Source organism: Macaca nemestrina, chromosome 16, assembly GCF_043159975.1.
Source record: "Macaca nemestrina isolate mMacNem1 chromosome 16, mMacNem.hap1, whole genome shotgun sequence".
Taxonomy (NCBI): domain Eukaryota; kingdom Metazoa; phylum Chordata; class Mammalia; order Primates; family Cercopithecidae; genus Macaca; species Macaca nemestrina.
In genome coordinates, this window is record NC_092140.1 from 4,169,384 (window position 1) to 4,181,614 (window position 12,231).

General features: G+C 52.3%; 1 protein-coding gene across 1 annotated transcript in view; it reads left to right on the forward strand.

Annotated features, from left to right (window-relative positions):
- Positions 1-34: 34 nt before the first annotated feature.
- LOC105485304 (insulin receptor substrate 2) overlaps positions 35-12,231 on the forward strand; it is a 30,774-nt gene continuing 18,577 nt past the window's right edge. The window contains exon 1 of the mRNA XM_024793953.2: positions 35-4,384. Within this exon, the coding sequence (XP_024649721.1) occupies positions 385-4,384 (4,000 nt within the window). The 5' untranslated portion in view covers positions 35-384. The remainder of the gene's footprint in view (positions 4,385-12,231) is intronic.

Consider the following 12,231-nt stretch of genomic DNA (forward strand, 5'->3'; position numbering starts at 1 on the left):
GCAGCAGCCCCGGTGCGGCCGCGCGCGCCTTAGGCTCGGCCCCGCGGCTCGGGGACCCCGACTCCCGGCCCAGTCAGCGCGTCCCCCGGCGCCGCCCGAGAGCCTGAGGAGGCAGCGGCCGCAGGCAGCCGGGGCGGGGGGCGGCCACCGCCCGCGCCGGGCATCCTTGGGAGCCCCGAAGCGCGGAGGGCGCGGCGCAGCCGAGCGGTGCTGGCCCCCGCGGGCCTCCCCGGACCTTCCCCACCGCCTGGGCCCGAGGGACGCGTGCTCGGGCGGGCGGCCGGGCGCAAGGGTGGGAGGGAGCCGCCCCCGCCCGCGCCCCCTCCGCCCCTCGCCCCAGCCCTTGGGCGCCGGGCCCGGGCGGCGCGGCCTGAAGCGCCCGGGATGGCGAGCCCGCCGCGGCACGGGCCGCCCGGGCCGGCGAGCGGAGACGGCCCCAACCTCAACAACAACAACAACAACAACAACCACAGCGTGCGCAAGTGCGGCTACCTGCGCAAGCAGAAGCACGGCCACAAGCGCTTCTTCGTGCTGCGCGGGCCCGGCACGGGCGGCGACGAGGCGACGGCGGGAGGGGGGTCGGCGCCGCAGCCGCCGCGGCTCGAGTACTACGAGAGCGAGAAAAAGTGGCGGAGCAAGGCAGGCGCGCCGAAGCGGGTGATCGCGCTCGACTGCTGCCTGAACATCAACAAGCGCGCCGACGCCAAGCACAAGTACCTGATCGCCCTCTACACCAAGGACGAGTACTTCGCCGTGGCCGCCGAGAACGAGCAGGAGCAGGAGGGCTGGTACCGCGCGCTCACCGACCTGGTCAGCGAGGGCCGCGCGGCCGCCGCAGACGCGCCCCCCACCGCCGCGCCCGCCGCGTCCTGCAGCGCCTCTCTGCCCGGCGCCCTGGGCGGCTCTGCCGGCGCCGAGGACACCTACGGGCTGGTGGCGCCCGCCACGGCCGCCTACCGCGAGGTGTGGCAGGTGAACCTGAAGCCCAAGGGTCTGGGCCAGAGCAAGAACCTGACGGGCGTTTACCGTCTGTGCCTGTCGGCGCGCACCATCGGCTTCGTGAAGCTCAACTGCGAGCAGCCGTCGGTGACGCTGCAGCTCATGAACATCCGCCGCTGCGGCCACTCGGACAGCTTCTTCTTCATCGAGGTGGGCCGCTCGGCCGTCACGGGTCCCGGCGAGCTGTGGATGCAGGCGGATGACTCGGTGGTGGCGCAGAACATACACGAGACCATCCTGGAGGCCATGAAGGCGCTCAAAGAGCTCTTCGAGTTCCGGCCACGCAGCAAGAGCCAGTCGTCGGGGTCGTCGGCCACACACCCTATCAGCGTCCCCGGCGCGCGCCGCCACCACCACCTGGTCAACCTACCCCCCAGCCAGACGGGCTTGGTGCGCCGTTCGCGTACCGACAGCCTGGCCGCCACCCCGCCGGCGGCCAAGTGCAGCTCGTGCCGGGTGCGCACCGCCAGCGAGGGCGACGGCGGCGCGGCGGCGGGGGCAGCGGCCGCGGGCGCCAGGCCAGTGTCGGTGGCTGGGAGCCCCCTGAGCCCCGGGCCAGTGCGCGCGCCCCTGAGCCGCTCGCACACCCTGAGCGGCGGCTGCGGCGGCCGCGGGAGCAAGGTGGCGCTGCTGCCGGCAGGGGGCGCGCTGCAGCACAGCCGCTCCATGTCCATGCCTGTGGCGCACTCGCCGCCCGCCGCCACCAGCCCCGGCTCCCTGTCGTCCAGCAGCGGCCACGGCTCGGGCTCCTACCCGCCGCCGCCGGGCCCGCACCCGCCCCTGCCGCACCCACTGCACCACGGCCCCGGCCAGCGGCCCTCCAGCGGCAGCGCCTCCGCCTCGGGTTCCCCCAGCGACCCCGGCTTCATGTCCCTGGACGAGTACGGCTCCAGCCCCGGCGACCTGCGCGCCTTCTGCAGCCACCGGAGCAACACGCCCGAGTCCATCGCGGAAACGCCCCCCGCGCGAGACGGCAGCGGCGGCGGTGAGTTCTACGGGTACATGACCATGGACAGGCCCCTGAGCCACTGTGGCCGCCCCTACCGCAGGGTCTCGGGAGACGCGGCCCAGGACCTGGACCGAGGGCTGCGCAAGAGGACCTACTCCCTGACCACGCCGGCCCGGCAGCGGCCGGTGCCCCAGCCCTCCTCCGCCTCGCTGGATGAGTACACCCTGATGCGGGCCACCTTCTCCGGCAGCGCAGGCCGCCTCTGCCCGTCCTGCCCCGCGTCCTCTCCCAAGGTGGCCTACCACCCCTACCCAGAGGACTACGGAGATATCGAGATCGGCTCCCACAGGAGCTCCAGCAGCAATCTGGGTGCAGACGACGGCTACATGCCCATGACGCCTGGCGCGGCCCTCGCGGGCAGTGGGAGCGGCAGCTGCAGGAGCGACGACTACATGCCCATGAGCCCTGCCAGCGTGTCCGCCCCCAAGCAGATCTTGCAGCCCAGGGCCGCCGCCGCTGCCGCCGCCACCGTGCCCCCTGCGGGGCCTGCGGGGCCAGCGCCCACCTCTGCGGCGGGCAGGACATTCCCGGCGAGCGGGGGCGGTTACAAGGCCAGCTCGCCGGCCGAGAGCTCTCCCGAGGACAGCGGGTACATGCGCATGTGGTGCGGCTCCAAGCTGTCCATGGAGCACGCGGACGGCAAGCTGCTGCTCAACGGGGACTACCTCAACGTGTCCCCCAGCGACGCGGTCACCACGGGCACCCCGCCCGACTTCTTCTCCGCAGCTCTGCACGCCGGCGGGGAGCCGCTCAGGGGCGTTCCTGGCTGCTGCTACAGCTCCTTGCCCCGCTCCTACAAGGCCCCCTACACCTGCGGTGGGGACAGCGACCAGTACGTGCTCATGAGCTCCCCCGTGGGGCGCATCCTGGAGGAGGAGCGGCTGGAGCCTCAGGCCACGCCAGGGCCCAGCCAGGCGGCCAGCGCCTTCGGGGCCGGCCCCACGCAGCCCCCCCACCCCGTAGTGCCTTCGCCCGTGCGACCCAGCGGCGGCCGCCCCGAGGGCCTCCTGGGCCAGCGCGGCCGGGCTGTGCGGCCCACGCGCCTGTCCCTGGAGGGGCTGCCCAGCCTGCCCAGCATGCACGAGTACCCACTGCCGCCAGAGCCCAAGAGCCCCGGCGAGTACATCAACATCGACTTTGGCGAGCCCGGGGCCCGCCTGTCGCCGCCCGCGCCTCCCCTGCTGGCGTCGGCGGCCTCGTCCTCCTCGCTCTTGTCCGCCAGCAGCCCGGCCTCGTCGCTGGGCTCAGGCACCCCGGGCACCAGCAGCGACAGCCGGCAGCGCTCCCCGCTCTCTGACTACATGAACCTCGACTTCAGCTCCCCCAAGTCTCCCAAGCCGGGCGCCCGGAGCGGCCACCCCGTGGGCTCCTTGGACGCCCTCCTGTCCCCTGAGGCCTCCTCCCCGTATCCGCCGCTGCCCCCGCGTCCGTCCGCATCCCCGTCGTCGTCCCTGCAGCCGCCACCGCCACCACCGCCCCCCGGGGAGCTGTACCGCTTGCCCCCTGCTTCGGCCACTGCCACCGTCCAGGGCCCAGGCGCCGCCTCGTCCTCGGACACCGGAGACAATGGTGACTACACCGAGATGGCTTTCGGTGTGGCCGCCACCCCGCCGCAACCCATCGCGGCCCCCGCGAAGCCAGAAGCTGTCCGCGTGGCCAGCCCGACGTCGGGCGTGAAGAGGCTGAGCCTCATGGAGCAGGTGTCGGGGGTCGAGGCCTTCCTGCAGGCCAGCCAGCCCCCGGACCCCCACCGCGGCGCCAAGGTCATCCGCGCAGACCCACAGGGGGGCCGCCGCCGCCACAGCTCCGAGACCTTCTCCTCCACCACGACGGTCACCCCCGTGTCCCCGTCTTTCGCCCACAACCCCAAGCGCCACAACTCGGCCTCCGTGGAAAATGTGTCTCTCAGGAAAAGCAGCGAGGGCGGCGTGGGCGGCGTCCCTGGAGGGGGCGACGAGCCGCCCACCTCCCCCAGACAGTTGCAGCCGGCGCCCCCCTTGGCACCGCAGGGCCGGCCTTGGACCCCGGGTCAGCCCGGGGGCTTGGTCGGTTGTCCTGGGAGCGGTGGGTCACCAATGCGCAGAGAGACCTCTGCCGGCTTCCAGAATGGTCTCAACTACATCGCCATCGACGTGAGGGAGGAGCCCGGGCTGCCACCCCAGCCGCAGCCGCAGCCGCAGTCGCCGCTTCCTCAGCCGGGAGACAAGAACTCCTGGGGTCGGACCCGAAGCCTCGGGGGTCTCATCAGCGCTGTGGGCGTCGGCAGCACCGGTGGCGGGTGCGGGGGGCCAGGTCCCGGTGCCCTGCCCCCTGCCAACACCTACGCTAGCATTGACTTCTTGTCCCACCACTTGAAGGAGGCCACCATCGTGAAAGGTGAGGCCCTTTGCCTTGGCGTCTGGCGGGAAGCAGGGGTGGGGCGGTGAGGGAGCCTCTTGGGTTTCACTGCTCTCACTTCTTTGGGACCTTGACCCTGAAGCCAACAGCCTGGCTCTGGCTCCTTGTTTTGTTTTTCTGTGGGCTGCCTTGTTCTCTTCCCTCAGAGAACTTGCCAGAAAACTCGTCTTTGAGTTGAATGACGTTTTCCGCGTGGGAGGGAGACTGATTTTTGAGGCCCCACCCATTCCCCCATTCTGTGCGTCCCACAGTCCCCTGTCCCTTAACACAGTGGAAGTTCTCCCAGACCGGCCACACTAGAGGCCGTGGGGCACCCGACTGTCTTCCCCTGGGTGCCTGGGTCCGTTCTTCCGGAGGACCTGCGGGTCCGGACCGCTGCCCGCAGCTGCAGTTTTCACCTTTCTCTGTGTTCCCGGAGCTGGGCTCCGCCTGATTCTTGGTGAGCTTGAAGATTCAGACCTGAAAGTCATTTAAGAAATGAGCATCCATTTTGATGGCTGTTAATAGTGACAGTTAACTATTTCCATTTTACACATAAACTGTAGGAGCTTTTCCATCGGAGGCATTGTTTTTCTCTGAAGGGTGAAACGGTAAGGCTGCACACAGCCTAATGCAGTGGTGTTCAACTTGAGCATATGTGGGAATTACCTGGCGGGCTTTGCTGAAACATGGATCTCTGGCCTGTGTTAACCCCGCAGTTTCCGATGCTGTAGCTTTGGGGCGCGGCCCGGGCTGCGCATTTCTAGTGAGTCTCCACATAATGACGATGCTGCTGGCCAGGGGACCACCCTCTGAGGACCCTGCCCCAGGTGAGACTCACCTGGGGAGGATTCAAAAATTACCGATTGGGCCTCATGCCAAGACACATTGAAGTGAAACATGAGATGTCTAGGAGGCAGGGATGGGTGTTTTTCAGACCTGTCCAGATGATTTGAATGTGCAGCCAGGATTTACAATCAGTGCTTTGGAGAAAACAGGGAAAGACAAAAAAACACAGGTCTTTTCAAGAACAATTGGATAGGAGGGTGCTGGTATTGTTCTTCGCGTTCTCATCAAATATCCGTGAGGAGACAGAGCTGGGCTGACTTTGCAGCTGGTGGTGCATTCTGGTTGTCTAAACTTTGAATGGTGTTTGGGTGGGGGAGATGAAAGGGAAAGGTGAATGTTCAAATCGGGAGACTTTATTTAATTTCGTAGCTGTTTTCTTTGTGGGGTTCCTAGCAGGATAGAGGCTTTATGGGAACAGTGAAACATATAGTAACATTTGGATGGTGGACTAGATGTGAGCCTAAGGTGTAAACAATCTTCAAGGGTCATAAGATGAGGATCAAGGTGGCTGGGGATTCGCAGCCTTTTGTTCTTAAATAGACCAGTTTAGTGCTATCCAAATCTAGTATCTGTTTTATAGTATACTTAGGACTGTTGGTCCATGGGATTTAAAATTATAGCTGTGGGGTGAATACCCTGTTATTCCAGTGTAACAGAGAAAAGCTCTTTCCTTTATTAAAACCGTAGACTAGAAGATGAAAAGAGTCACAGAGAATTATCAGGAGTGTGGTGCTTCAGCATCCAATTAAATCATTGGAAGTCGCCAGAATGTGTCCCATGAACAGTGATTCTCAGCTGAAGGTCACTTTGGTTGGAGTTACTTATACACTATTGCTAGTGTGTCAGAAAGTTGGAGGATTAGCTGCCTTTAAGACACAGACCATTATAAACACAGCAGCAGTATAATTGAGGAGGGAAACACACACATATTTATGGTCTGCACAAATGGGTATATGCTAGTGTGAACATGAAAGTAATCTACATCTTGCCGGAATCTGATTCTAATCAGAAAACAGCCTAAGAACATAACACCTTTTCCTGCTTTCAGTGGAGCCAGTGGGACAAACCTGGAGTGGGTGGAGGTGGGGCCTCAGCAGTGGGCTCTGCCATAGCAGGGGCCATAAGCTGGAATTTGTGCCTACAGGCCTGGAGGGACTCAAGGCCTTTCTGATGAAGCTGATACATTCAGAATTGGGGTCCAAATAGGAGACAGTGCCCTTTTCAGGCTAGTGAAAATGTTGAACTCTAAGAGATAAGTTTATTTAGAGACTGGATTGAGCTTTCATTTAAGATTTCCCACCAACGTAAACTTCCTTTCAGCCGTAGGATTCTCGATGGTGAAGTCCACACAGAAGCCTGCGTTCTATGGCTGCTGAACAAAGATGAGAGATCATTAGGGCTGCTGTTTTCCCGAAGTTTGTGTGGGTATCATGATGAACCCTCTTCTAAGATTTTTAAGGACTCTTTTAAATCAAAATGGACAACTGCAGTCAGTCCACCACGCCAAATCACGTTTTAAAAAAGGAAATATCTGCCCCACTGGGTTTCTAGTAAAGTAAGTTGAACACAGAGAACAGCAGAATAGGAAAGACTAGTGTCACCTTAGGCCACGTAGCACCAAAGTTGTGGTCTGTTGAGACAGAAAGGAAACATTTAGGAACTTGGGATGAATATCCACTTTTATTTAACTTGCACATGCACTAGAAATTTGTTTGTGATGCTCATAAATACAGAGTTCACAGTAGATAAGTGTCCTTTAAGGCAATGATTTGTAGAAGGCAGACTCGCAAAGCATTTCTTTGAAGACAAGTAGAGAAAGCACTTACTAGGCGGCCCCCTGCCCTCCCTAGCTCTTAAAAGTGGCCTGTGTTTCCACCCTGAGCTCCTCCTGTTCTGCCTGGGAAGACCTCATTAGTGATGCTGATGCAGAATAATTTGGGGTTACTTGGGTAATGTTTGGCATTTGCATAAGTGATAGCAGAGAGGTAAGGTTCCAGCCATGTCTGGCAGTTGTTTACAATAGAATTGTGAATGGGGATGGGGTTTCAATGCAAGAGCCAATTAAAACGTGTATCTCAGGTACCTCTGTTTTTATTAGTCCAGAGCAAACTCTAAATTATGCATCTTATTTTAGGGCAAGTTAAAGTTACTTATCATGTGTTTTTGGTGTGTATGCATGTGGAAACTCCAACCAATTTGTTAGGTTTTGTTGTTTGGGAATTGGAAATACGCTACTGAATTTCCTGCGCTTTAAAACTGATTTTTACTAGTAACTTTTTATGTTTTTGTGTTAGGATAGTAGATTGATGAATGCCATAAAATATGCTGTTTTAGTGTTCCTCTTTAGTGATTTTAGGGATTTTATTCTAAAATTGGCACACACATATATATATATATGTATGTATGTATGTATAAAACAGATTAGATCAGAATTACCACTGAAAGTATCCATATTTAAGTTTTGTTGGATACAAGGACTATCAATTCTTATCCTACGGTGAAAGAATGATAAGAGACATGTTTCCAAAGGGACAATAAAATCACGATTTATGTTGAAAAGTTTTGCCTTTTGAAGTTGTAAAGAAGAGAATTTTCCTAAATTCAGAAATCCAGTGAGATGATTGACAAACCACACAAGCTTTCTGTTTGCTGTGGCGGGCGCTGGTTTGCTTTAGTTGGCTGGCTCTGGCCATAAGAAGATAATGGCACGCACTGCTGCTGCCCTCTTCGCAGGAGCAGACAACTAAGGTGCTAATGAAAACACACACGGGCTTTCGTGAATGAAAGTCACGTGACTTGTTCTGTTTCCTTTATTGAAAGAGAAACCTTTACAAAAATAGTACTTCATAGAAGGAAGCATAGTATGTGGAACACTAAACCAGGAATCAGGAAACCAGGTTTCTAGTTGCTGATCTTAATGAGTCATTGTGTGTCTATGGGCGAGCCACTTAATCCTTCCTTCTCACTTTCCCTGTCTGTAAAATGGGGGTAATTATAATCCTCCCCTTTCTGTGTCACAAGGCTGCTGGAAGGCAAATGAGATCATAAACATCAAGAGTGTTTTAAGCTCTTCTAAAGGAAGATGCTAATAAATCCAATTGTTGATACTTACTACTTTGAAACCATGCATGTATTCAGAAAAGACACTTTTGTAAATGGGTACTCTTATATTGAAACAAACAGTAACAGTGTAGTCTGAAAATGGAAGCAGCACCTTGAAAATTGCTTACCTTTACTGCTTCATTGCTAGTTCCACTCCAGGCTCCCAAGAGCTATTGTTTTCCCCCTTTGTTTAATTTAAGATCTGTTCATAGATATTTATGAACAGATTGTAACAAAGTGGTGTTCTGAATTACATAGTAAAGTAACAATTAGAGAAAACAGTATGGTAATCCTGAAACTATATTAAGACTGAACTTCTGACTACCTTTTATGACTTGTTTATGTATTAAGAGATGTTGACAAGATGAAAGTGTATAATTCGAATATACATTTTAAAAATCGCCTCTTAATGCTGAATGCATTGAAGGAAAAACAGAACACTGCGGTTGTTTGACTACTCCTTGTTTAGTCTGAGCTTTCATTCTTTGGGGTTGATTTAATTAGGATGGTCATTCCTGCAGTTTTGATGGTAGCACTGTGCTTATCAAACATAGTAGGAAAATGTGTGATTATTTTGTGTTTCTACCCCCCCAAAAGGAATCTTAGTAGAGAATTGATATTTTATTTTCTTTAGAAGTATCAGTATTAAAAATGAGGCTCTTTTTTCTGAAGAGAAGAACTTGCAAAAGTTTTAGTAACAGCATGAGTATAATGGGTTTTCTGTTAAAATTCCCACTAATGCATTTTCTTCAGAAGCATAGTTCCAAGAGCTAGTTAATTTTGGTATCAGATTTGGCAAGTAGAAAGGGTTTTTGTTTGTTTGTTTGTTTTGGGTTTTTTCTAGGGGGAGTAGCACAGAATTAAGTGTTCCCATTTCACCTTATAAACTTAAGGGAAAATGTAACTTTATTCTTTTATCTGCATTGCCAAGTAGAGTGAGGAAAACACCGGGTGAAGCAAAGTGCTGTGCCACCCTGTCCTGCATTTGGACAGCTGTAATGCAGGTGGATTCTCTGTTTAATTTCTCTAGTATGGATGAGAGCAGAATGTATATTTCTATACAAGATGAACAGAACATTTTAGTGTTGGCATTTTAATGAACAAATGAAGACAACATTTTCTGAATGTCCAAAAGTATTGGTTATAAACATACTAACTGTCAGATCATGGTTTTTGTGAAAATAATGCTGTCCAAGTTTAGACAGGGACACTGTTTCTATATTTAGTTTGAGTGGGTTCTTCCAGATTGCAGTGGTTATTCTGACTCACTTAAGGTAGATTATTGTAGACAGAGCTCAGTGCTAGACTTTTCTGAAGAAAAGTAGTAAAGTCATCATTTGGCATGGAGGAGATGATGAGGTTGATGATTGCTATTTATTTTAGTTTCTTTCAAGATAGCTACAGAGACTAACATTAAGTGGGTGCTAAAATAAAATGCATAGGTGAAGATTAGTATAGAGAGAGTTGGAGTATATATTGTGTGCCAGCATTTTGCTCTGTAGGTGCAAATAATGCAAGATGCTACTGTGTGTTATAGCTTTATTACTTAAGTGAATTCATTACATAAGAATTCCGAAATAGATTGGATTAAAACTTATAGGTTACATGTTTACAAATGATCAAATAGTCCATTTGGTGGTTCTGATTAATTTTCTATTAGACTAGAAAAATACTAAGTTTGTATAGAGTCACTTTTATGTGTCCAAAGACACTGTAAAACTTGAGTGGGTAGAGGTGAAACCTTGGAAACTTTGTCCAGTTTTCTTATGTCTTATATGATATCTATATACACAAGGTTTATAAAATATTCCTTGCTTACTGTGTTTTTATTGAAATTTGGAATATTTGATACAATATTTTGACCCACAATATATTTTTTAAAGATAAGTGATCACATGCATTGCACCCTGTAAATGCTGGATTTTTTTTTTTTTTTTTTTTGAGACAGTCTCGCTCTGTCACTCAGTCTGGAGTGCAGTGGCGTGATCTCAGCTTACTGCAACCTCCACCTCCGGGTTCAAGCTATTCTCCTGCCTCTGCCTCCTGAGTAGCTGGGACTACAGGCGCGTGCCACCACGCCCTGCTAATTTTTTGTATTTTTAGTAGAGACAGGGTTTCACTGTGTCAGCCAGGATGATCTCAATCTCCTGACCTCGTGATCCGCCCGCCTTGGCCTCCCAAAGTGCTGGGATTACAGGCGTGAGGCACCGCACCCAGCCTAATGCTGGATCTTTTAATATTCATTTTAAAGAGTATTGGGTTTTCCAGAAATAAATATTTGGGGCTGGTGTGTGTGTGTGTGTGTGTGTGTATGTGTATGTGTATGTGTGTATGTGTGGTTCCATAATATCTCATTCAGTGATGCTCTGGGAGGCTCAATGTGATATTTTTCTCCATAACCGAAATTCAAGTATTAATGATGTGTTTTTTGTTCGTGTTGAAACTTTATAACTTAAGCTTAGTCTACTGTTACTTTACCCCTATACAGTTAGTACAAATACTTGAGTCCGTTATTATGGTGTGGTATGAAATTTCAATTGTTTTCAATGCATAAAAGCAGATACTATGATATAGTTCATTATACTATGTGATTTTGTTACTTTACAATCCTGTTATACTGTGTGATTTTGTTACCTTAAAATACTTATGTTTATGTTAAGAATGAGTCATTCTTGGATGGGCGTGGTGGCTCATGCGTGTAATCCCAGCACTTTGGGAGGCCGAGGCAGGCGGATCACCTGAGGTTGGGAGTTCAAGACCAGCCTGGCTAACATGGTTTAACCCCGTCTCTACTAAAAATACAAAAATTAGCCAGGCATGGTGGCGTGCACCTGTAGTCCCAGCTACTCGGGAGGCTGAGACAGGAGAATCGCTTGAGCCTGGGAGGCAGAGGTTGCAATGAGCCGAGATCGCACCACTGTACTCCAGCCTGAGCAACAAAGAGTGAAATTCTGTCTCCAAAAAAAAAAGACTCATTCTTTTGCATAGTATTAATGCTTAATCTTTAATATTTAAGACTGTGATATAGTGCTTTCTCTGTGCATTCTATGGACTTAAATAAGTCAATCTTTGGCCTCCAAAGTGTAAGTGTAACAGATAATCCCATAACTTGGCAGACAACTGGCAACTGAAGATTTTGAAAGAATGTTATTGAAGTTGAATGCAATGACAATGTACCATTATTCTGATCAATATGGACAGATAACTGTCTGCTATTATCCTCTTGGGGTTAAAAGAGTTGTGTAAAATTCAAAAGGTGTTTTTATTCCCTTTATAGTGGTAAGACATTTTCCTATATACAATATTGTACCCTATTCCAAAAAATCCTATGGCATAGGCAGAACCACCATGAACCCCATTCTTTGGAATTGAGAACCTACAGTGTGGAGAGGCCAGATGACTTGCCCGAGATCTCTGAGCTAAAAGGGGAAGGAGTGTGCGGTTCAACCTCATAACATCTTAGTATCCCTAGCCCAGTTCTCGAATGTCGTATTGTCTGCTCGGGAAGCTCATATGCAATAATTACATTAGGATTTTATTCTAGACCCTTGCCTTCAAGTTAATATTTTGCTGGAGTGATAGTTACTTACCCCCCACCCCTTTTTCTTCCACTTGGTATCAATTCAAAGAAAAATGGGGACAATTGAGGAGGAAGACTGGTAGGAAAGCCCTCTATTTATTTTAATCAGTTTTTACATCCACCAGTTTGGAGAGTTTAGTATTTGATGCTATTTTCAAGGCTGTCATGTTGCTAGTGAATTTTAGAGTTGACTGTTAAGTTGGTGATGGATCTGTTCTGGGGACTCCAGTCATGCTTCCTGGACCTCTAGATGTGTCGACAAAGTGGAAAACTTAGATTCCTCTCGCTGTCTTTGATTACATCTTAGTAAAGCGAA